Source organism: Mastigoproctus giganteus, chromosome 1, assembly GCF_048544385.1.
Source record: "Mastigoproctus giganteus isolate SK-2022 chromosome 1, ASM4854438v1, whole genome shotgun sequence".
NCBI classification, from domain to species: Eukaryota; Metazoa; Arthropoda; class Arachnida; order Uropygi; family Thelyphonidae; genus Mastigoproctus; species Mastigoproctus giganteus.
In genome coordinates this window covers 66,931,824-66,959,011 of record NC_143575.1, presented here as the reverse complement: position 1 = coordinate 66,959,011, position 27,188 = coordinate 66,931,824, and the positions used below count along the sequence as shown (strand labels likewise).

The window sequence follows — 27,188 nt, the reverse complement described above, 5'->3', positions numbered from 1 at the left end:
AATTCATTGTTATATGAATAATAACAATGTATCACTTCCCAAAAGCTGCTAATTCATTTCACAGGATCATAGTGATATCCAATTTCAACTTCAATATGCAAAGCCATACTTATTTTTTTCTTAAAGAACCTCAATTATTGGTTACCTCAATCACAACTCATCTCAAATGCCCTATTTGCTCTACAATTCCTTTCACTTCAAAAGTGCAACTTGCATTTATGTTAACTCTATATCTCCTACTCTGGAATCTCCTCTTTTGATCTCATCTAGCTTAATATCAGTCAAATCCATCTGCTGCTGCTGCTCTGTCATTCTCCCAACAAAGAAAATCACTCAGTACTTTTTTAATGCCTCTACTCCAACTTTCCTCACAGTGAAGTAATTTTTCCTTGGTGATTTTAATATTTATAACTCCAGCTTGGATTCAATTTTCTAGTTTACACAGACCCAGTTGGTACAGACATTGAGGCATTTGCAATTCCGGTATTCTACTAATAAGTTTTGAATTCCCCATTCAAAACTTATTAGTAGAATACCAGACAATCCTGGTTACACGCCCTTGATCTTGTCCTCACCAATAACCCTTCAAAGTACACAGTTGATAACAATAGTCCTCGTTCTTCAGTTCATAAGTTCTTGATGGTCTCTTCTCTAATGGAGCCCCTCTAGCATTGCCATTCTCAATCTCATATCATTTGGCATTACAAGAATCCAAAATGGAATGTTCTAGGTGATTTCTCCTGCTTGGTTAGATTACATTTCAGATTTCCATTTCATTTCCTTGGTCAGATTACTATTGGAAATCTTCCAATTCTAATTTATTCAGATCATATCAGTGAGACTATCCTTGTAGGGATAAATTCCTTTATTCCATACTGCATTTTAAAATCATTCACTATCTAAACCTTAGTTTTCCAATAAATGCATTAATGCTGTTCAAAGTAAGAACACGGCGTACATCGGAATGGCTTGTTTCCAAATCTCCAGCTTCATCTTCTGCATTAATCAATCTAAACTCAATTTTGAACAGACTAAGAGTAAAGAACTTGATTCTTCTCCTAATGGTAGTCGAGCATTCTGGTCTCTTTCCAAAGCTACTGACTACAACTTCTGTCCATCTAAATTCCTACATCTGCTCCTGAGATTGCTATTGATTTGTGTTGCCTTTTTAATTCCACTGGTGTTTTTCCTTCTGCATGCAATTTTTGCTCATATCCAGCAAGTTCCTAAAAAGGACAACAAATCCCCTCCTTCCAGTTATCATCCTGTTGCACTCTACCTCTACTCTTTCTGAAGTACTGATGAAATCAATCAACTGCCAGTCTTACAATATCTCGAAATCTTCCATATGATCAGTGTTCACCAACATAGATTCTGTCAAAATTGATCCCCTGGGGGTTATTTTATATTACTCATCTTTGGACAAATTTAATGGAAATCTTTGCTAAAAGTTGTTCTTAACATTTCCAGGTTACTTGTTCATGTTTGGCATAAACGTCTTCTAAGCAAGCTGTCATCTGATGAAAAGTGCAGGTCTCCTCACACAACAAATGCCATAATGTATTAATACGCCCTGCTTCCAACCATAGCATATCACCGTGTATTTTTTTTGCTATACACAAACAGCTTCAAATTTTCAAATACCCACTGACAATTTCTTAAATGCTAATCTTCAAGTAATTCTTCAATGGAGCAAAGAAAACGTCAATCCTTCAAAAACTAAGTCCTGTGTTATTTCTGACAAAAAAAGAATCCGTCTCTCTCAGGCTCTTTTTCAATAGCACGCAGATTTCTAGACAAGCTCACATATTTACTGGCACATCACTACTAAGACTGCTTCCTCTATCAGAAAACTGCATTTTCATTTTTTGCTCTCTGCATTATTCTTCTTCTAAACTGCTACTGACTCTGTATAAATTTCAAATCTGCCCTATCATTGTTCCCACATCTGGTATAGTGGGAACAATGCAACTCTCTGCAACACAGACTTGCACTTTTTTCCTGTAAGGACATCTGTAATTCCACCCGTCTCTTTCTAGACAGTCTAAACATGTGCCTCAGCTAGTCAACAACCATTCCCTGTACAACCCCAAACTTAAAGAACTAACTTTTCACCTTCCTCATTTAGCTCTACAGAAATTCAAGTCAAATATTGTATTTTCATGAAACATATATTGGTTTTCACCCAGTTCTACTTGTCATTAAGCCCATCTAGCAATGACTGAAGAGTGTGTTAAATGTTTTACTCATTGGTTTCCATGGTATATATTCTCATAATATTCCCCTTCTTTATTTTCAATTCCAGTCTCATTTAGATTAGTACTTGATGGTGTAACTATTTACTCATCTATCAAATTCAATCACCATGAAAACAACCTACAACTAATGCACAGTTCATGGTTTGTCTCTACACTCTGAGAGTAGCCTCGTGCAGGTGAAGTTTTTATGGCTCCGGCTAATAGAGAAGTTTTCTTAAATTTCTGCAGTCTAATTTATTTTCTAGAAGTAGCTTTATATTCCTAGTTACAATACATACTTTAATTTGAACTTCGATAGAGATTTTGTAGGTTATTACTTAGTATCGGTAAGAGTATTCAATCCACGTGTTTTACAAGTTTTTGCAGCTCCGGCAAATGCTACGTTTTTATTTATTTTTAGCCATTTTATTGACTTAATTGTTATATTAAATTATTTTCTATAAGTAGCTTATAGACCTAGTCGAGCTCCTTGGTTTATTTTGAATTTAGATAGCACGATTTTGAAAGTTAATTAATACTTAGCGTCTTAACTTGCCGCCATTGTCATACGATACAACGTATATCCCGAACAAGATATGTAAGGTTTAAGGTAAAACTAGACAGCGAAACACGTAGCACAGTATTAGGAATCTGTTAGCTTAGTATAGTATAATCAATTAATCAGTAAAATTTATTAATCTTGTTAAACTTCATTGTCAATTAAATTGTACTTTTTTAACTAAATACATATAACTTAAATTTTACAAACATAACATTATTAATTAATACATATAACTTGATAGGAGATACGGAAGTTATATAACGAAACACAGAGATAATACTCAATACTGAAAAAAAAAAAAATATATATATATATATATATATATATATATATATATATATAAAACGTTATAATTTTGTATTGAAATTGAATTAGCACTTCCTAATTCATTTCACAAATATACGTGGTCTCAATTCTAATCTCAACGATGTCCATTTCCACTTGCAGTCTGCCAAACCCCATGTAATTTTTCTGACAGAATCTCAGTTATCGGTTGATTCAACTACTGCTCATCTCAGATGCCCAAATTATTCGCTGTATGACTCCTTTCGCCTCAAAGGTGGTACTTATGCATATGTCCATTCTGATATTTCCTGTCAGAGACTTGGCAATTTGGAATCTCCTCTCCTTACCAAGTTGTGACCTGAAGTGCCTAAAGGACCTCTCACTTCGACCTTGTACTTAGGTTTTTTGTGAGAAAAAGAACAAGCGTGTTGGCTGGCTTAAAATCTTCTCTGGCTTAAAATCTCTCTACCTCATTGTGTCAAATTCATCTGTTGTCTCTACCATTCTCCCAACTCCACTAATCACTTGGAGCTCTTTGACTTCCTCTCTTTGCAACTTGACTTTCTCCAGTCCAACTTTCCTAACAGTGAGGTAATTTTCCTTGGTGATTTTAATGTTCACAACTCCAGCTGGCTTCCGTTGTCTAGTCACATCGACCCAGCCGGTCGAGATGCTGAGGCTTTTGCAATTACTAATGACCTTGCACAGATTGTTCATTTACCTACAAGAATACCGGACAATCCTAACACAGCCAACACGCTTGTTCTTTTTCTCACAAAAAACCTAAGTACAAGGTCGAAGTGAGAGGTCCTTTAGGCACTTCAGGTCACAACTTGGTAATTGTCTCTTCTCCAATGGAGCCTTTATCTCATGGCTATTCACAACATCATGTTGTTTGGCATTAAAAGAATGCAAAATGGGATGACCTGCAAAATTTCTTTTCTTCTTTTCCTTGGTCGGATTACTGTTTTAAAACTTCTGATATCAATGTTTGCTCAGATCGTGTCAGTGAAATTATTCTTGAAGGAATGGAATCCTTTATCCCACACTCCACTTTAAAATCTCGTCCTTTATCTAAACCTTGATTTTCCAATAAATGTGTTAAGGCTGTTCAAGAGAAGAATATTGCATATCGTAATTGACTTGTTTCTAATTCTTCAGTTTCATTTTCTGCCTACACCAAAGCTTGCAACAATTGTAAAGCAGTTATTAATCAGTCCAAACTAGAGTTTAAACATGCTAAGAGTAGAAAACTTGCTTCTTGCCCTAATGGTAGCCGAGCATTCTGGTCTCTTGCCAAAGCTATTGGCCGCAACTTTTGCCCATCTCTGCTCCCACTTCTGTCCAAACCAGATGGTTCGGTTGTCACTTCAGCCAAGGATAAAGCTGACCTGCTAGCATCCCATTTTTCTTCCAACTCATGTATTAATGATCTTGGTAAAACATCTCCCACCATTCGCAACACGATAATGCCTCCTGTGGTCTTCCGCCAAAAGGATGTCAGAAGGATTTTGACGAATCTTGATGCTAAGAAAGCTCCAGGTCCCGATGGTATTTCTCCACTTGTTCTCAAAACCTGTGCTCCTGAACTTACTCCTATCCTATTCTTTACCGCCTTTTTTCACTTTCTTATTCCAAAGGTGTTGTTCCTTCTGCTTGGAAATTTGCTCATATCCAGACAGTTCCTAAAAAAGGTGACAAATCCCTCCCATCCAATTATCATCCCATTGCAATTACTTCTACTCTTTCTAAAGTAATGGAGAAATCAATTAACTGCCAACTCTTAAACTACCTAGAAACCTTCCACTTGATCAATGATCACTAATATGGATTCCGTCGGTGTCGATCCACTGGTGATATTCTGGCTTATGTTACCCATTTATGGACTAATTCAATGGAAACGTTCAGTGAAACACCTCAAAGGAGATGTCAAGAGCTTTCTTATTCCAAAGGTGTTTTTCCTTCTGCTTGGAAATTTGCTCATATCCAGCCAGTTCCTAAAAAGGGTGACAAATCCCTCCCATCCAATTATCGTCCCATTGCAATTACTTCTACTCTTTCTAAAGTAATGGAGAAATCAATTAACCGCCAACTCTTAAACTACCTAGAAACCTTCCGTCTGATCAACGATCGCCAATATGGATTCCACTGATCCACTGGTGATATTCTGGCGTATGTTACCCATTTATGGACTAATTCAATGGAAAGGTTCGGTGAAACACAAGTAGTTGCTCTTGACATCTCAAAGGCTTTTCATCGTGTTTGGCATAAAGGTCTTCTAAACAAGCTTCCATCTTATGGTTTGCCAACTGTTTTTAGTAATTGGGTATCCAGTTTTCTCTCTGATCGCTCACTGAGGGTGATGGTAGATGGCTCTCTGTCTTTAACTTTTCCACAAATGCCGGTGTCCCCCAAGGTTCAGTTCTTTCCCCCACTCTTTTCCTCTTGTATATTAATGACTTTCTTCCATTGACTGGAAATTCTATCCATAGTTTTGCCGATGATAGCACATTGCATTCTACTTTATATTTTGGGAAACCTTGCCCTGCTCAATCAGCTTCAACTTCTCGAGGCGCTATAGCCCCAGCAGCTTATGTGCCATTAAACCTCCATAACACACGCACACACACACACAACCTCTCGAAAATCTGCTACTAATTCCTTAAATGCCGATCTTCAGGTAATTCTCCATTGAGGCAAAGACAACTTAGTTGATTTCGACCTTTCTAAAACTCAGTCTTGTCTTATATCTCGCAAAAAGGATTCTTTTGCTCCTATGCTTATCTTTAGTGACACTCCTATTTCTAGGCAAAATGATATATCTCTTTTGGGGATTACCCTGACTTCTAATCTCTCTTGACACAAGCACATTACAAATATTGCTTCCTCTGCATTTAAAAAACTTGATTTTCTCTTTCGCTCTCGTTGTTACTTTTCTTCCAAACAGCTGCTCACTCTGCATAAATCGCAAATCCGCCCTGCCATGGAATATTGTTCCCACATCTGGGGTGGTGCCCCAAAACCTCTCTCAGGCTTCTTGATTCCATTCAGAAGAGGGTAGTTAGGTTAATTAATGATTCATCTCTAACAGAGTCTCTCCACTCGCTTTCTCATAGATGTACTGTTTCTGCTGCATGCCTCTTCTACAGATACTTCCATGGGCACTGTTCTTCTGAATTGGCTTCTATAATTCCCGCTCTCTCTTTCAAAACAGTCCGAACACGTGCTGCCACCAGCCAACATCCATTTACTGTCCAACTTCAAACTCAAAGAACCAACTTTTCATATTCCTTGTTTATTCATTCAACTGCCGTTTTCAGGAACAACCTTCCTTCATACGTATTTCCTGAAAATTACAGTCTACAGAAGTTCAAGTCCAATGTCAACAAATATCTTCTTTCGCCTTCTCAACCCCCAACCCAAGCATGGTACTAAGTACTATAGGTTCTGATAAGTCTAGTGTTTGGGGTTTACATAAAAAAAAAAAAAAGAATCAAAATCATGACTCAGACCAGAACAGCAAAGCAAAAGGCTCAAGCTAATGGAAATGCTATGGCTCAGAGGAGAACTGAGGGAGGAGAGAAGTTGTCCTCTGAATCACAGTCTTTGAGGGGCCCCATCAACGCCAAAGCTTGCACTTGAACATCACGCAACACAGCAGCAACCGCCAAGGCAGAATGTGCTCGTCCCACATGAACTAGTAGTTATCAGTGACTCTATTGTCAGTGAAATGGGGAACATATTGTGCAAAAAGGAGAGGTGAAACAGGACTAAAGTATGTCTGCCAGGGGCAAAGGTTGATGATATTGTAGAGCAGATATCATCTTTTAAGAGCACAAAAGGTGATATTGTTGTATACGTTAGCACTAATGATATTATGAGTAGGAGACCAGTGGAATTACTTAACAAGTAGAGGTTGAAAAAAGCCATGAATTAGGTTTGAATTTGAAAGTGTTTGCAATTCTGCCCAGACACGATAGGAGGGAGTATATGATGAGAACCTTGTCGATCAATTCGGCGCTGGAGAGATTGTGCAAGGTTCTAGGGATAGAATTTTTCACATCCTGGTGTGTGCTTGTTAATAGGAGAGACTGCTTCTACAGGGATGGGATACACTTAAATAGAAAAGGTGCAAGAATATTTGCTGATGCTATCAAGGCAGTGTTAGGTGGCCCAGAAAACTGCTAGCTTGGGGGGGGGGGGAGATACACGGACTAATAGATTAACAGTAGTTACTGGCAGAGGTGAAAGTGATTCTTGCACTGCTTCTATTGGAATAAGTAGAAGCCTGGAAAACAAGGTGCAGGGGATTTCAGAGACTGCTGGGAGTCATTGCGATACAAGTAAACACATGGGCTGTGTTAGGGCAGCTAAGAATACAAACAGGTGCATGTATACTTTTGTATACACTAATGCTAGGAGTTTGGTAAATAGATTTGATGAATTTGAGGTGTTGGTCAAAACATCAAAGGCAGATATTGTTGGGATATCACACACACGGTGTCACACAGATATAAGGAATGCAGAAATGGAATTTGGGAAGTACAATATGTACAGAAAGGATAGACAGGATAGGAAGGGAGGAGGGTTGGTTATGCTATTAGTTAAGAAACACAAAATACAAGGAAGTACAGCCAGTTGACACAGCTGAACAGTACAGTGTCGAGTCAGTCTGGTGTAACATAAGCAATGGGAAATCAAAATTGAGAGTAGGATTGTGTTATAGGACTAATGACTCTGATGAGTATAATAAACAACTGCACAGGGAAATACAGTGGGCCAGTAAATCAGAGAGTCTTATAAAGGAGATTTTAATTTCCCCAGACATTGACTGGAATTTTTGGGTTGGTCACTCACACACTAGCAAGGCTTTTTGTGGATTTATTGGATGATTGTTTTCTAGAGCAGCATGTTCGGGAGGCAACTAGAGGGAGTAATACTCTTGATCTGATTATCAGTAGTGATTCTTCATGCATTAAGAATCTGCAGATAAAGGAACCACCGAGGTGGCTGTGATCACAGTGTGCTGAAGTGGGTTTTACTCAAAGAGGTAACTACAATCAGGGGTAAAGGGAAGGGTTTTTGCTTTCATAAAGGCGACTACGGTCTGAGACAGTATTTAAATTCTATATGGTGGGACCAACTGATGATATTACCAACAGCAAATTCAAAATGGGAAGCCTTCAAAGAATTAATCTTGGGAGTTACTAGGCTTTTCATACAAACTAAGAAATATTGTTCAAGGTTTAGGCTTAAATGCGTGTGATATAAACTAATGAGACATGTGGGAGAGAAGAAAAATGCATGGGATACATATAAATTAATCGGTGACAAGGAAGCCTATGATAGATATAAGCTGGTCTGTAACAAACTCACAAAGGAGGTTAGGTAGGCAAAGGCAGATTACGAGAAATTGGCAAAGGATGCAAAGAAAAACAACAAAGATTTCTTTACTTATGTAAACGGTAGAAGGAAGGGGATGAATCAGATTGGTCCACTTGATATCGATGGGTCAACTGTTGATGATCCTGCTCAGGCAGCTAACAAACTAAATGAATATTTTGCATCGAGATTCACACATGAGGAGTTAATATGTGAGCGGAATGCCAGAGGTGTATTCAACTCTGGCAGTAAGCTAGATGATTTTGTAATAACTGAGTGCAAAGTGGAGAAGAAATTGTTGAAGATAAACATAAGAAAGGCACCTGAGGTGGATGGGATCTATCCAGTTATAATAAAGGAGGCAGCAAAGAAAGTAAGCAAACCCTTAGCCATAATTATGAGAGCTTCCTTGGACTCAGGGGAGGTGCCCATGGACTGGAGATGTGCAAATGTGACCCCAATTCACAAAGGAGGATCAAAGGGCAATACAAGTAATTACAGACCTGTTAGTTTAACTTCTGTTCCAGGGAAATTAATGGAGGCAATGGTTAAAGAAGCACTGCAGGATCACCTAGACAAGACATCTTCAATTATAGCTCGGATAACGGGAAGTCTTGTCTGAAAAATTTGATTGGATATTCTGATGGTATACCAGGCTTAATGTCCAAGTTTGCAGACAATATAGTTGGCAGGGCTCTTAATGACACTAATGGCAGTATGCTGCTGCAACAGGATCTAGAAAAGTTCAGCAGTTGGGCTGAGAGGTGGCAACTGAAGTTTAACATTGACAAATGTAAAGTACTGCATATGGGAAGCAGTAACCCTAGAGTAACGTGTCAACTGTGTGGTACTACACTGACAGTGGTAGAGAATGAAAAGGACCTGGGGGTAATTTTGTAGGCAGATATGAATTTTTTTGTGAGAGTGCAGATGGTCCGCAAGAGTAGCTCATGGTATCTTGTCAAAAATATACAGGAATTTTTCTAACAGGGATAAGGAGGTGATTATCCCCTTGTAAAAGACAATGGTCATGCCACACTTTGAGTACTGTATACAGGTCTGGAGGCTTCATTTTAGGAAGGATGTAGAGCTGCTGGAGCGAGTGCAGAGAAGAGCAACAAGATTAGTGAATGGAACAAAGGGTTGCTCTTACGAAGAAAGGTTTAAGTTTTGCAAATTACAGTGTCTGGAGACTAGGCAACTGCGAGGTGATCTGATTGAAGTGTATAAAGCCTTGAATGGTTTGAGCATACTCAATGCTGATGAGATTCTTCCTCTTGCTCAGCATAATCGCCTGAGATGAGAGGGCATAAATTCAAATTGAAAAAAGACAATTGTAGGATAGATGTGCGGTATTCTGCCTTTAGCCAGTGGGTGGTTGATTGCTGGAACAAACGTCCATCTGTTGTTGTAGTTGATAGCTGAAATAGATTCAAAGCAGAACTAGACAAACATTTGGAGCAAGTGGATGGTGAAATGAGAAGGTTTTTTTTTTTTTTTTTTTTTTTGTCTGATGCTATATAAGCTTGCTTTCTTGCATTATGTGCCTTTACTAATGCTAATGTTAATTTACACCTGTCTTATATAATACTCTAGCACAGTGTTTCCGAAACTTTTTTAGTCATGGAACACTTTTCATCTCGCAACATATTCACGGAACACGAGTTTAGCAGGAGCCAAAGAACTGTTTGCTAATATTTTATTACATACAATGCAATGTGCATCAGGAGCATCTTTATTTCCAACACATGTAAAGCCGAAGTTCAAATAACTGTTATCATACTTTCGTTTTGGTCTTTTATTTGTTGTTTCTTGTTTTTTCACTTCTGGGGAACCACATGGTGCTTTTTGGGGAACAAGAGGTGATTTTTGGGGAACAAGAGGGTGCAATTGTTCATCCTCACTTTGAAGTGTGACAATATTGTGTTCGTTTTCATCGACCACAGTTGCATTACTAGAAGTACTTTGCTTCTCGTTTTAAAGTTCCTCTTTTCAACCACAAATCCATGGTCTTATATTTTAATAATAATATTTCGAAATACTCATAATTATCAAAAAAATTATACAAGGAAGTGAGTTTAGTTATGATATCGGCTCGCTTCCTCCTCTCCTTCAACCCATGTACTCCAGGCATATTAGATCACTACATTGCTACTTTTTCGTATATGTCATTACCTCTATGCATACTTCTCTATTCACAAAAGCCTGCCAAAATAAAGTGTTCCATGGTCTATTTGATTATTAGTCTATGCCAGTATATTAATAACTGAAAAAAATGTTAAAAATTATAATGATACATAAGTGGTGTACAATACAAATTTGCAAAATTTACTTAATTATTAATTACGATTTTTCACGAACACAGTTTGAGAATTGCTGATTATTATTATTAGCCATATGGTACAAGGAAGCCTGAGGCTTATGCTGCACCAGCCAAAAAAAAAAAACAAAAATTCCCCGAGTTACCCCCTGAGACAGAGAGAGAGAGAGAGAGAGAGAGAGAGAGAGAGAGAGAGAGAGAGAGAGAGAGAGAGAGAGAGAAGTATAAAGGAATCACCAAGAAAGAGAAGAATGATGATGATATCCAGCCTCAGGACCCTGGGTTTGCCAAGCCCATACTCACCAGATGTGAGCCCCCGGGGTTAAATCTAACATATCAAAATAGTTTGATTGATTTATATGGGAGAACTGGCAAAATAAACATTATACATATTTTTTCCTATTAATTTATTTTACATTCATTCGTAAGTAAAAGTGATGTGTTGTTTGGTTTTTAGGAGCATTAGTACCTAAGGCCATATTGCTCCGGGGATATGCGGTGGTCATTCCCTAACCTTTCCGCATCCTCCGTATTTGGTGGTCATGAGCTCGAACCCCAGTCTAATCAAGAAGCGTGTGCTACGCACTATTGCTCCTGCCCACCTGGCTACGGAGGCGCCAGTAAAAGTGATGTCACTCCTATTGACCAATGTTTTTCCTTTGGCCTTGAGATAGAATGCAATATTTTCAAACGTATTGGGTTTACCATCGACATCATAATCTGGAAAGTTGTTTCTCAGAAGTAAGCATGGGAAACACAGAAAAGAAAAAAATAAGAGTATTAGGCAGAAAAGAATTGTGAATATGAACATATATCCAACTCTTCAAGAGAAATGCCTAAGTAGAGCATCAATTCCCTTGCTAATAAAATTAAGAAAATTTAAAAAAGAGAACTAAATCACAAGTGGGTTAATACTTAATTCTTAATATCAATGTTTATTTTTTAAATACATATTTGTTATATTGGAAAACACTATAATATGCCACTGATGAAAATAGGGCTTAGTAATATATGATGACATTTTAAATGTGATGAAACTCTGTACTCGTCTCAGTGGTGTCAGCTTAAATTGAAACAGTATATTTTTGTGCATTTCTGTCAAAACGTCCAAAGAATTTATTACAGATGATTATTACTTATTACATTATTTCAAATTACTAACATAAAATCCCTATTTATGGAAAGTTAAATCAAGGAACTATTCAGATAAAAATTTAAAATAACAAAGCATATCAAAAATACTAAGTTTGATGTGTCTGTGAAAAAAAGCCAGGTAATTTGGGTTAATCTTATAAGTAGCATTATCCATGCTACTTATAAGATCAACAACACTTATGCTGTGGTTGACTATTATATAAATTTTTATTTGCATTTATTTATGATACAGAAGTCACATGGATGAAATTTACTCTTCTTTGCTTCATTTATAAGGCTTTACATAAGTGAAATCATACTTTTATAAAATTTATGTGATACATTAATTTCTTAGAAATAAATATGAAATATGAGAATTTCTTTGATTGATATTACAGGAAAAAACATAAGTGAAAAAAAAAAAAAGTTTGAAAAAATTTTGGTTAATCAGAAATTCAGCTAACTGCAATTCTACAGTAACTAAGTTCATAATTTTAAAAAAATAATCAATTTAATATCATAAATCTAATTCCACATGAAGATCATTCAAATGGTTATGATATGTCTGTGCAGATGAAAACGTCTAGGACAAAGCCATGGACAAACAAATATAGAATTTTTTCAGCCTGGTTTGTACTAGTTAACAAGAGAGACGGCTTCTACAGGGATGGGATACACTTAAATAGAAAGGGTGCAAGAATGTTTGCTGATGCTATAGAGGCAGTGTAAGGTGGGTTGGAAAACTGCTAGATTGGGGGGATACAAGGACTAATAGATTAACAGTAGCCACTGGCAGAGGTGAAAGTGATTCTTGCACTGCTTCTATTGGAATGAGCAGCAGCCTGGAAAATAAGATGCAGTATATTTCAGAGACTGCTGGGAATCATTGAGGTACAAGTAAACACATGGGTTGTGTTAGGGTAGCTAAGAAAAAGAACAGGTGCATGTATACTTGCGTGCATACCAATGCTAGGAGTTTAGTAAATAAATTTGATGAATTTGAGGTATTGCTCAAAACATCAAAGGCAGATACTGTTGGGATTTCAGAGACATGGTGTCACACAGATATAAGGAATGCAGAACTGGAATTTGGGGAGTACAATGTCTACAGAAAGGATAGACAGGATAGGAAGGGAGGAGGGGTTATGCTATTAATTAAGAAATACATAAAATCCAAGGAAGTGAAGCCAGTCGACATCGCTGGACAGTGCAGTGTCGAGTCAGTTTGGTGTGACATAAGCATTGGGAGATCAAAATTGAGGGTAGGAGTGTGCTATAGGCCTAATGACTCTGATGAGTATAATAAGAAACTGTACAGGGAAATAGAGTGGACCAGTAAATCAGAGAGTCTTATAATGGGGGATTTTAATTTCCCAGATATTGACTGGAATTTGGGGGCTGGTCACTCACACACATTAGCAAGGCTTTTGTGGATTTATTGGATGATTGTTTTCTACATCAGCATGTTCGGGAGGCAACTAGAGGGAGTAATACTCTTGATTCGATTATCAGTAGTGATTCTTCATGCATTAAGAATCTGCAGATAAATGAACCACTAGGTGGCAGTGATCACAGTGTGCTGAAGTGGAATTTACTCAAAGAGGTAACTACCATTAGGGGTAAAGGGAAGGGTTACTGCTTTCATAAAGGCGACTACGATGGACTGAGACAGTATTTAAATTCTATACAGTGGGACCAACTGATGATGTTACCAACAGCAAATTCAAAATGGGAAGCATTCAAAGAACTTATCTTGGAAGCTACTAGGCTTTACATACCAACTAAGAAATATTGTTCAAGGTTTAGGCCTAATTGGATGTCAGATGAACTAATGAGACATATAGCAGAGAAGAAAAATGCATGGGATACATACAAATTAACACGTGACACAGAAGCCTATGATAGATACAAGTTGATCTGTAACCAAAGTTACAAAGGAGGTTAGGCAGGCGAAGGCAGATTACGAGAAATCTTTGGCAAGGGATGCAAAGAAAAACAGCAAAGAGTTCTTTACTTATGTAAACTCTAGAAGGAAGGGGATGAATCAGATTGGTCCACTTGATATCGATGGGTCAACTGTTGATGATCCTGCTCAGGTATCTAACAAACTAAATGAATATTTTGCATCAACATTCACACATGAGGAGTTATTCAACGAGGGGAATGCCAGAGGTGTATTCAACTCTGGCAGTAAGCTAGAGAATCTTGTAATAACTGAGAGTAAAGTGGAGGAGAAATTGTTGAAGATAAACACAAGAAAGGCACCTGGTTTGGATGCGATCTATCCAGTTATATTAAAGGAGGCAGCAAAGGAAGTAAGCAAACCCTTAGCCATAATTATGAGAGCTTCCTTGGACTCAGGGGAGGTACCCATGGACTGGAGATGTGCAAATGTGACCCCAATTCACAAAGGAGGATCAAAGGCTGACACAAGTAATTATAGACCTGTGAGTTTAACTTATGTTCCCGGAAAATTAATGGAGGCACTGGTTAAAGAAGCACTGCAGGATCATCTAGACAAGACGTCAGTTATAGCTCGGACACAGCATGGTTTTGTTAAGGGGAAGTCTTGCCTGACCAATTTGATTGGATACTATGATGCAGTCACAAAAGAACTGGATGCAGGGAATAACTTTGTTATTTTATATACTTGGATCTTAGAAAGGCTTTTGATACTGTTGCACATCGAAGACTGCTGCACAAATTGGAGCAGTGTGGCATTGGAGGCAAATTGCTGCTATGGATAAAGGGGTGGTTGAGGGGGAGAAGACAGAGAGTGGTAATAATAATGGACACTGTTCATCGTGGACTAATGTTATTAGTGGAGCCCCTGAGGGTTCAGTATTGGGTCCATTACTGTTTTCTGTATTTATAAATGATATTGATGATGATATATCAAGCTTAATGTCCAAGTTTTCCGACGATACGAAGGTTGGCAGGGTTGTCAACTTCATTTGCCAACTCTCAGCCCATCTGCTCAACCTTTCCAGATGCTGCTGCAACAGGATCTGGAAAGGTTGAGCAGATGGGCTGAGAGTTGGCAAATGAAGTTTAACATTGACAAATGTAAAGTACTACATATGGGAAACAGCAACCCCAGAGCAACGTATCAAACTCTGTGGTACTACACTGACAGTGGTAGAGAATGAAAGGGACCTGGGGGTGGTTGTGCAGGCAGATATGAAGTTCTCTGAGCAGTGCAGACGGGCTGCAAGAGTAGCTCATGGTGTATTGTCAATGATATATAGGAATTTTTCTAGCAGGGATAAGGAGGTGATTATTCCCTTGTATAAGGCAATGGTCAGGCCACACCTAGAGTACTGTATACTGGCCTGGAGGCCTCATTTTAAGGATGTAGGGCTGCTGGAACGAGTACAGAGAAGGGCAACAAGATTAGTGAATGGAACAAAGGGGTGCTCTTACGAAGAAAGGCTTAAGTTTTGCAAATTACAGTGTCTGGAGACTAGGCAACAGCGAGGTGATCTGATAGAGGTGTATAAAGCCTTGAATGGTTTGAGCATGCTCAATGCTGATGGGATTCTTCCTCTTGCTCAGAATAATCACCTGAGAGGGCATAAATTCAAATTGAGGAAAGACAGATGTAGGATAGACGTGCGGAAATTTGCCTTTAGCCAGCAGGTGGTTGGTTGGTGGAACAGACTTCCATCCCTTTTCGTGGAAGTTGATAGCCTAAATAAGTTTAAGGCTCAGCTGGACAGGTATTTCGAACGAACAGAGGGGTGAAGTGGAAGTGGTTATTTTTTTTTATTTTTTTTATTTTTTTGGCTGATGCTGCATAAGCTTGTTTTCTTGCATGCATCAAATGCCTCTACTAATGCAAGAAGAATTTTGATAATGTATAAATTTATTATTATAAACAATATATAAAAAATTGAAGTCGTCAATTTAATTAATTAATAATGATGAAGAAATCTATACATGCAAAATTCATTATATATGGTACACAACAAAAATATTCTTAAGATAATTTACCATTCCAGAATAGACAGAGCTGTTTACTGGTTTCTCATCAGTGGGATGATCCTGAAGTAAAAAGAAAATACATAATCATTTAATCATTCCATCATATTAAAATATTTTTATCATATAGAATGGGAACTACTTTACTTAAAGTTCAGATTTTATTAGTTACTAATGGCTACTGAAATTTTATCAATTATAGGACTTCTGATGGTCCAAGATATCTTGATTTTTATATACAATTAAACCTCCAAACTCTGGTATCCTCGGAACCTGATCTATGCTGGTACGTGGAAATTATTCAGATTTTGGGCAGTAATATTATAGTCATTAAAAATAGCCATGAAATACACTGCATTTATATTCAGAAACGTGGTATTAAAATAAACAAATGACTCAAGAAAGCAAGCTCATACAGCATCAGCAAAAAAAAAAAAAAAAACCTTCCCACACCACCTGTCCATTTCCTCTAATAATCTGTCTAATTCTTCCTTAAATTTATTCAAACTACCCACTTCCACAACACTAGTTGGAAGTTTGTTTCAACAGCCAACTACCCTCTGGCTGAAAGAAAATTTCTGCAAACCTATTTTGCAACCATCCTTCAAATTAAATTTGTGCCACCCTATGTGTGTTGTCTGAGCCAGAGTAAGGACATCCAGTTCCACAACACTTTTGTTCATGATACAAAAGAGTTGGCAATTGCATGTTATGAATTACAGGCTGTTTTTTGGCAATTGGATATTCCGTTTTTTTTTCTCTGACACTCACTACAGATGATGGTAGACTGCTCCCTGTCTTTTAACTTCTCCACTAATGCTAGTGTTTCTCAAGGTTTGGTACTTTCTCCTGCTCTTTCCCTTTTGTATATTGATGATCTTCCTCCACTAACTAGAAATCCTGTCTACAGTTTCAGTGATAACAGTACACTGCATTCCATCTTCCCATTTGAGAAACACTGCTTGCAAAAACAGCCTTGACTTCTTAAATATCAACCACCAATTTCTTAATTGCTAATCTCCAGTTAATTCTCCAAGGGGCAAAAAAAAAAAAACTAGTCAACTTCAAAATTCTCAAACTCAGTCTTGCCTTATTGCAAAAAAAAAAAAAAAAAAATTCCTATGCTCATCTTTGATTAAAATCATACTTCTGGACAAAATCACATTTCTATTAAGGATTATCTTGACTTCTAATCTTATTCGTTAAAAGCAGATCACAAATATTGCTTTCCCAGCATTAAACAAAAAAAAAAAAAAAAAAATAGGATATTATTCCACACAGTCCTTGAGGTTGTCAACAGACATTCTCTCAGATATGCCAGACAAGCTGTTCTTGCTACCTGGGAGTCTAAAACGCTGATGGAACTGATATTCGGGTGACACTTAAGACAAGTGGACCCAATTTCGGCGAAGTCCGGACGGTCTATGACAGCCAAATCCTCTGCTTGCACCTTCACGATGGTGGGACTGTTAGTAATCCTGGGTATAACCTCCATGCACAAGTACATGGTGGGTGACCACCCAGGTGTGAACCAACAAAAGCAGGGGTCGAGGTGTGGTGCCCACACCACATGGAGGAACGCCGCCCCTCTATGTTACCAGGCAGTACTAGGTGGTAGATGACTCTCATCAACTGGTGAAATACCACCACTTTGCTTATTGGAGGCTTGAAGTGGTGGAACCCATGTTTAGTCTCTAGAGCTAAGTTCCGGACAACCCTTCCCTATCTCTTCCATCATGCAGTATGATTGATGATTTTTGAGGTTATGATGAATGTCGTGGCGAGATCCAATATTCCTTACATTTCGAGGGTACAGCTCTAAAACGGTGTTCGCAGGCCGTCCGCTAGATAGTACACCGGACCAAACCTATTGGTAACTCTCTAGGAGGCTTCCGGATCAGCTAGTGTATAATCTTGCTACCTCTACTCTGCCAGATAGTGACTGGAGGGAGTCCGAGTAGTGTGTATGCGGGGAGCATTGTCGAGGCCACGTTATGTCAAGGATCTGGGTATATTCTTACCACATGTACGCCATATCCAAAAATTTCATTACTTCATACAGCATGTCCCACCCACTTTTTCTTACTATTGAATACACCATGAATTGTCAAAATAATAGAGCAAGCTTATCTGCGAAAAGATCTAAACCTCCCAAGGACTTCCTAATTCATTTCACAAATATACGTGGTCTCAATTCCAATCTCAACGATGTCCATTTCCACTTGCAGTCTTCCAAACCCCATGTACTTTTTCTGACTGAATCTCAGTTATCAGTTGATTCAACTACTGCTCATCTCAGATGTCCAAATTATTTGCTGTATGATTCCTTTCGCCTCAAAGGTGGTACTTGTGCATATGTCCGTTCTGATATTCCCTGTCAGAGACTTGGCAATTTGGAATCTCCTCTCTTTGATCTTCTCTGGCTTAAAATCTCTCTACCTCATTGTGTCAAATTCATCTGTTGTCTCTACCGTTCTCCCAACTCCACTAATCACTTGGAGCTCTTTGACTTCCTCTCTTTGCAACTTGACTTTCTCCAGTCCAACTTTCCTAACAGTGAGGTAATTTTCCTTGGTGATTTTAACGTTCACAACTCCAGCTGGCTTCCGTTTTCTAGTTACACCGACCCAGCAGGTTGAGATGCTGAGGCTTTTGCAATTACTAATGACCTAGCACAGATTGTTCATTTACCTACAAGAATACCGGACAATCCTAATCATACAGCCAATACACTTGATCTTTTTCTCACAAACAACCCTTCTAAGTACAAGGTCGAAGTGAGAGGTCCTTTAGGCACTTCAGATCACAACTTGGTGATTGTCTCTTCTCCAATGGAACCTTTATCTCATGGCTATTCCCAACCTCGTATTGTTTGGCATTACAAGAATGCAAAATGGGATGACCTGCGAGACTTCTTTTCTTCTTTTCCTTGGTGTGATTACTGTTTGAAAACTTCTGATGTCAACGTTTGCTCAGATCGTGTCAGTGAAATTATTCTTGCAGGAATGGAATCCTTTATCCCACACTCCACTTTAAAATCTCGTCCTTTATCTAAACCTTGGTTCTCCAACAAATGTGCTAAGGCTGTCCAAGAGAAGAATGTTGCATATCGTAATTGGCTTGTTTCTAATTCTTCAGTTTCATTTTCTGCCTACACCAAAGCTCGCAACAATTGTAAAGCAGTTATTAATCAGTTCAAACTAGAGTTTGAACAGGCTAAGAGTAGAAAACTTGCTTCTTGCCCTAATGGTAGCCGAGCATTCTGGTCTCTTGCCAAAGCTATTGGCCGCAACTTTTGCCCATCTCTGCTCCCACCTCTGTCCAAACCAGATGGTTCTGTTGTCACTTCAGCCAAGGATAAAGCTGACCTGCTAGCATCCCATTTTTCTTCCAGCTCATGTATTAATGATCTTGGTAAAACACCTCCCACCATTCCTAACACGCTCCATTCAATGCCTTCTGTGGTCTTCCATCAAAAGGATATCAGAAGGATTTTGATGAATCTTGATGCTAAGAAAGCTCCAGGTCCTGATGGTATTTCTCCACTTGTTCTCAAAACCTGTGCTCCTGAACTTACTCCTATTCTTTGTCGCCTTTTTTCACTTTCTTATTCCAAAGGTGTTTTTCCTTCTGCTTGGAAATTTTTGCTCATATCCAGCCAGTTCCTAAAAAGGGTGACAAATCCCTCCCATCCAATTATCGTCCCATTGCAATTACTTCTACTCTTTCTAAAGTAATGGAGAAATCAATTAACCGGCAACTCATAAACTACCTAGAAACCTTCCGTCTGATCAACGATCGCCAGTATGGATTCCGTCAGTGTCGATCCACTGGTGATATTCTGGCTTATGTTACCCATTTATGGACTAATTCAATGGAAAGGTTGGGTGAAACACAAGTAGTTGCTCTTGACATCTCAAAGGCTTTTGATCGTGTTTGGCATAAAGGTCTTCTAAACAAGCTTCCATCTTATGGTTTGCCAACTGTTTTTAGTAATTGGTTATCCAGTTTTCTCTCTGATCGCTCACTGAGGGTGATGGTAGATGGCTCTCTGTCTTCTAACTTCTCCACTAATGCCGGTGTCCCCCAAGGTTCAGTTCTTTCCCCCACTCTTTTCCTCTTGTATATCAATGACCTTCCATTGACTGTAAATCCTATCCATAGTTTTGCCGATGATAGCACATTGCATTCAACTTTCAATTTTGAGAAACCTTGTCCTGCTCAATCAGCTTCAAGTTCTCGAAAATCTGCTGCCAATTCCTTAAATGCCGATCTTCAGATAATTTTCCAGTGGGGCAAAGACAACTTAGTTGATTTCAACCCTTCTAAAACTGAGTCTTGTCTTATATCTCGCAAAAAGGATTCTTCTGCTCCTATGCTTATCTTTAGTGACACTCCGATTTCTAGGCAAAATGATATATCTCTTTTGGGGATTACCCTGACTTCTAATCTCTCTTGGCACAAGCACATTACAAATATTGCTTCCTCTGCATCTAAAAAACTTGGTTTTCTCTTTTGCTCTCAGCGTTACTTTTCTTCCAAACAGCTGCTCACTCTGTATAAATCGCAAATCCGCCCTGCCATGGAATATTGTTCCCACATCTGGGGTGGTGCCCCCAAAACCTCTCTCAGGCTTCTTGATTCCATTCAGAAGAGGTTAGTTAGGTTAATTAATGATTCATCTCTAACAGGGTCTCTCCACTCGCTTTCTCATAGACGTACTGTTTCTGCTGCATGCCTCTTCTACAGATACTTCCATAGGCACTGTTCTTCTGAATTGGCTTCTATAATTCCCGCTCTCTCTTTCAAAACAGTCCGAACACGCGCCGCCACCAGCCAACATCCATTTACCGTCCAACTTCATACCCACAGAACCAACTTTTCATCTTCCTCATTTATTCATTCAACTGCCGTTTTCTGGAACAACCTTCCTTCATACGTATTTCCTGAAAATTACAATCTACAGAAGTTCAAGTCCAATGTCAACAAATATCTTCTTTCGTCTTCTCAACCTCCAACCCAAGCACGGTACTAAGTACTATAGGTTCTAATACCTCTCGTGTTTGGGGTTCTCATAAAAAAAGAAAAAAAACATCTAGGGTGATGTCCCAAAAACCTCTTTGAAGCTAAAAGCTTCAGAGAAGTCTTTGGTTCCTCTCTTACAGTCTCTCCACTTTTTGCCTCACTGAAGTTCAGTTTCTGTTGCATGATGCCTTTTTTAAAGTTACTTCAATAAGCACTGTTCTTCCTCCACTCTTTCAAACCAGTCCAGACGTGTGCCTAACCAAGTGACGTTCATTCAACGTCCAATTCCAAACTCACAGAACCAACTTTTTCTCATCCTCAATATATCCCTTCTATTTCCGTTCTCTGAAACAACCTTCTTTCACATGTACCTGCCAAAACTTACAATCTACAGAAAATTAAGTCTAATGTCAACATGTAAGTGCCAAATGTAGCTCCTGTCTTCTCTGCACAATACAAGTACTATAGGTACTAATAACTTTCATGTTTCAGGTCTTCATAAAAAAAAAATAAAAAAATAAAATAGAAACATAACTTGCCTTATTATTGTATTTCATTTATGCAATGCAATTCTTCCTATAAATGCCATACCAGATGCACATTGAAACAAAGATTAAATTATTATGTTTACTCGTTACATCAAATTTGCATGGAGGTTTGTCAGGAGCTGCAACAGATGGTTACTGAAGATGGTGAGGTTCTCTACAAGGTGATAATGGTGGATGAGACATGCTTCATCATTTCAACCCAGAGAGTTAGCAATAACGCTCTGTTTGGAAGTCTGTGTCATCGCCAACACCAAAAAGAAAGTTGTGGATTCTGCAAGAAAGGTTATGATCATCGCTTTTTTTGACATTTAAGGAATGGTTTATCAGCACATTGTGCCACATCATATGAATGTTATGGAACCTTATAACAGAACTGTACTGCACACTTTTCACGATCATTCATCACAAACAATCACAACTGCACGCAGATGGGTGGATGCTGCACCACGACAATGCAAGACCTCACATTGCTCATACTTGTCATCAAGTATTTAGCCAGCATTAATGTCAAATGTGTTCCTCATCTGCCCTACAGTCCTGAGACCCTGCAATTTTATTTTTTATTTATTTCCAAAGTTAAAGAAGAAGCTGCGAGGAAAACTTTTTCAGTAATCAGAAGTTGTAAAGACATCGGAAGCAATTCTCAAAAGCATGTTAAATGGCTTCCACCCTGTTTAAGAAGAATGGCTGAAATGTTGAAGTGCATTTCATCAAATGAGGACTACTCTGAAAAGAACCATCAAAATATGGATGATCCATAAAGGTGTTGTGGAATAAAAAAAAATTAAAAAAAAAACGTACAATCATTCTTTATCGAACCTCATAATTAGAAAACTCAACCCACTGCCAAAAGACAATAAACAACTTTTCATAACAGAATAAAATTATTACAAAGCATTAGCACTGCCTCAAAATGCAACTGTAGATTAATTACATAATCCAATAGTACTATCCCAGGCCCCAAGTAGCCCACACTAACCCTAATGTGACAACAGACTGAGATATTTTGCTATTGTGACTAATGGACCTGGATAAGACACTGTGCCGGGGTCACTCAGAAACCGGACACAACTACAACTTGATTAGACTGCTGACATTGTGCCATGGTGTGATGACAGACTGGAATTAAATGCTGACAATGTGTCTTGGCTCAATGTGGGATTGCACTGGCTCGTCACTGCCAAGCAGCACCCACCAATCTTGACAGCTGACACCATACTGGTCTTTTTACTGTGTGGCATGGGACTGCTGACACTGGCCCCCGGGGACAAGTGAAAGTATTCTGCCTGTCACAGTCTAACAGCAGCCCAGCCATTGCTAGGATTGTAACCTACCCCCACATAGGGCACCAAAGCACTTTATCCATATTACTTTATGCTTCTCACACTGGTGGATGCTTTCCCCTCCATTTGTCCCTGTATAACTAACTCCCTCTCCCCTGCGCTCTTCTTGAACAAAAATGTCAATTATTATTTTTTTTTTTCTGAGCTCTCCTCTCTGGGAAGCTCAGATGACAACAGAGTACTTGTTCTTCTCTGCTTCCTGGCCTGGCTCCATGTGCTGTTGGACGGGCAACAGTGGGTCAGTGGTGTTGAATGAGCTCCTTGACTAAGAGGCCAGATGAACAACATAACACAACCCAAACACACTTACTCACACCCTCTGACCTTTACAGAATTTGTATACAAGAGTTCACTATATAGAGCTGGGAGAGACCCTTGATGCAGCTTTTCACATAACAATAAACACAACGTCCATGGATGTTGGGTTTGCTATTCCTACATTGTACTGGGTGGTTAAATGGGCCACTGTTCTGCATCAAAGCTCTGTTAAAATACAAGAATCACCATGGTATTGAACACACATGACGGTCCCACACAACGTTGGTTGGTCCTTCGACTGTTGTTGAACCAGTCATGGTAGACCTCTGTTACCACAGGATGGAAGAACTGAACCATGTGTTTGTTGTTGTCAAGGTACTGGACCTACACATTCTCCACCCACAATCATTCCTGGAGACTAGGCACCGGCAGATCGGCAAAGTGATCTGATAGAGGTGTACAAAGCCTTGAATGGTTTGAGCATGCTCAATGCTGATGGGATACTGCCTCTTGCTCAGAATAATCACCTGAGAGGGCATAAATTCAAATTGAGGAAAGATAGATGTAGGATAGATGTGCGGAAATTTGCCTTTAGCCAGCGGGTAGTTGGTTGGTGGAACAGACTTCCATCCCTTGTTGTGGAAGTTGATAGCCTAAATAAATTTAAGTCTCAGCTGGACAGGTATTTCGAACAAACGGAGGAGTGAAGTGGAAGGGTTTTTTTTTTTTTTTTTTGGCTGATGCTGCATAAGCCTGCTTTCTTACATCATATGCCTCTACTAATGCTAAGTTCAAAATTGGAAATATCTCGATGCTGACCCAATCTAACTCACAGACAAAAAAACTGACCACAACCTGCACAAACTATATTCTTATATCAGCCATTTCCAACTTCACCAGTGTCATAGACCAGTCCATTCCAATGCAAAGCTAACTCAGCCAAATATTCTCCATCAGCCAAAGCTATCTGTGTATAACATACTGCAACATTTCAGAAATGAGGGAGGCCCTCCTACCTGATTTTTTGACAAACCTAGGGACAACTGGATGATTCTACTTTAGGCTAAAAGCTTCACTTTTTTGGGAAGCAACCAAATGCTCATTTTGAAAACTACAAATTTTATACATGATAGCCTGTTGGTATGTTCAGCCTCTCTGCATTCATCTTGTGATGTAATTAGTTGATTAATACATTAGCATTACAGATGCACATGATGCAAGAAAACAAGCTTATACAACATCAGCCAAAAAAAAACCCTTCCCATTTCATTGATTCATTCATTCCAAATGTTTCTCTAGTTCTGCATTGAATTTATTTAAGCTATCAACCGATGGAAGTTTATTCCAGCAATCAACGATACGCTGGCTAAAGACAAATTTCTGCCCATCTATTCTACAACTGTCTTTCCTCAGTTTAAATCTATGCCCCTCAGGTTTGTAATCTGAGCAAGAGGAAGAATCCCATCAGCATTAAGCCTGCTTATGCACCTCAAAGCCTTATACACCTTGATCAGATCGCCTCGCAGGTGTCTAGTCTCCAGAAGCTGCAATTTGCAGAACTTAAGCCTTTCTTCATAAGTGAACATGTTTGTTCCCTTCACCAATCTTATTGCCCTTCTACATCCTTCCTAAAATGAGGCTTCCATAGCTGTACGCAGTAATCAGTGTGTGGCCTAATCATTGCCTTATACACAGGGATAATCACCTCTTTATCCCTGCTTGCAAAAATTCTTGTATATCATTGACAAAACACCATGAGCTACTCTGGCAGCCTGTCTGCACTGCTCAGAAAACTTCATATCTGTCTGCACAATTACAACAAGGTCTCTTTCATTCTCCACTACCCTGAGTGTAACACCACATAGTTCGTACATTTCTCTGGGGTTGCTGCTACCCATATGCAATACTTTGCATTTGTCAACGTTAAACTTCAGTTGCCACTTCTTAGACCATCTACCCAACTTTTCCCAATCCTGTTGCAGCAGCATACTGTCATCACTGTTATTAACAACCCTGCCAACCTTTGTATCATCTGCAAACTTTGACATTAAGCTTGATATATACCTTCATCAATATGACTGATAAATACACAAAACAACAACGCCCAACACCAAACCCTGAGGGACACCACTAATAAGATTAGTTGTTATGTTGTGATTTTTGTTTTTTAGGAGCATTAGCAACTAAGGCCATATTGCTCCGGGGATATGCGGTGGTCATTCCCTGACCTTTCCGCATCCTCCATATTTGGTGGCTCACAGGCTCGAACCCCGGTCTAATCAAGAAGCGTGTGCTACGCACTACTGCTCCTGCCCACCTGGCTACAGAGGCGCCTATAAGATTAGTCCAAGTAGAGCAGTACCCATTGACCACCAATTTTTGTCTTCTCCCACTCAATTTCATCCATTATAGAAACTTGTCCTTAATGGCATAATGCTCCAATTTATACATTAGTCTTCCATGTGCAACAGTATCAAAAGCTTTCCTGAAATCCATGTATATGACATCAAAATTATTTTTTGCATCCAGTTCCTTTGTGACCATATTATAGTATCCAATCAAATTGGTCAGACAAGACTTCTCCTTGACAAACTCATGCTGTATCTGAATTATTGCTTTTCTTGCCTAAATGATCCTGCAATGCTTCTTTAACCAGTGACTCCATTATTTTCCCTGGAACAGAAGTCAAACTAACAGGTCTGTAATTACTTGTCACCCTTTGATCCCCCTTTGTGAATTGGAGATACATTTGCACATGTCCAGTCCGTGGGGACTTCCCACGAGTCCAAGGATACTCTCATAATTATGGCCAAGTGTTTGCTTACTTCCTTTGCTGCCTCCTTTAGTATAATTGGATAGACCCCATCCACCTCAGGTGCCTTTCTATGTTTAACTTCAACAATTTCTCCTCCACTTTGCTCTCAGTTATTTAAAAACCATATAATTCTCTGTTAGAGTTTAATAAACATCTGGCTCTTTCCTCCTTAAATAACTACTCATGTGTGAATGTAGATGCAAAATACTCATCTAGTTCAGCAGCTATTTGAAAATGATCATCTACAATCAAACCACTGATATCAAGTGGTTTGTTTGTTTGTTTTGATTTTATTGGCGCATTAGCTACTAAGGCTATAATGCGCCAAGAATATCAAGTGGACCAATCTGATCCATCCCCTTCCATTTAGAAGTCTTTGCTGTTTTTATTTGCATCCTTAGCCAAAGATTTTTCATAATCTGCCTTCACTTGACTAACCTCCTTTGTGACTTGATTACAGACTAGCTTGTATTTACCATAGGCTTCTGTGTCACATAACAATTAATGTGCATCCCATGCTTTTTTCTTCTCTGCCACGAGTCTCATTAGTTCATCTGACATCCATTTGGTCCTGAACCTAGATCAGTATTTCCTAGTTGGAACAAAAAGCCTAGTAGCTTCCTTGAATGCTTCCCTTTTAGAACTTGCTGTACAGAACCTAAAAAATCTGAGACCGCTGTAGTCGCCTTTACGAAAACAAAAACTCTTCCCTTTACCTCTGATGGTAGTTACAGCTTTAAGGAAATCCCACATCAGTACACTGTGATCACTGCTACCTAGTGGTTCCTTTATCTGTAAATTCTCAATGCATGAATGATCACTGTTGATAATCAGATTTTTTCTATTCAAATAAAACTTGTTACTCCCTCTTGTTGCCTCTCTAACATGCTGCTGTAGAAAACAATCATCTAATAAATCCACAAAAGCCTTGCTAGCGTGCAAGTGACCAACCCAGCAATTCCAGTCTATATCTGGGAAGTCAAAATCCCCCATTATAAGACAATGATTTACTGGCCCACTCTAGTTCTCTGTATAATTGTTCATTGTACTCATCAGAATCATTAAGCCTATAACAAACTCCTAACCTCACTTTTTGCTTTCCCAGTGCTTATGTCACACCAAGCTGATTTAACATTGCACTGTCCATCTATGGCAACTGGATGCACTTCCTTTGATTTTATGTGTTTCTTAACTAACAGCATAACCCCTCCTCCCTTCCTATCCTGTCTGTACACATTGCACTCTCCAAATTCCAATTCTGCATCCCTTATATCTCAGTGGCACCAAGTCTCTGATAT

At 38.8% G+C, this 27,188-nt stretch overlaps 1 protein-coding gene across 3 annotated transcripts in view; it reads right to left on the bottom strand.

Moving 5' to 3' along the window:
• mRpL9 (mitochondrial ribosomal protein L9) overlaps positions 1–27,188 on the bottom strand; it is a 173,216-nt gene that overhangs the window by 82,524 nt on the left and 63,504 nt on the right. For all 3 annotated transcript variants that reach the window (XM_090380433.1, XM_090380443.1, XM_090380436.1), the window contains one exon: positions 15,914–15,964. In XM_090380433.1, the coding sequence (XP_090236559.1) occupies positions 15,914–15,964 (51 nt within the window). The remainder of the gene's footprint in view (positions 1–15,913; positions 15,965–27,188) is intronic.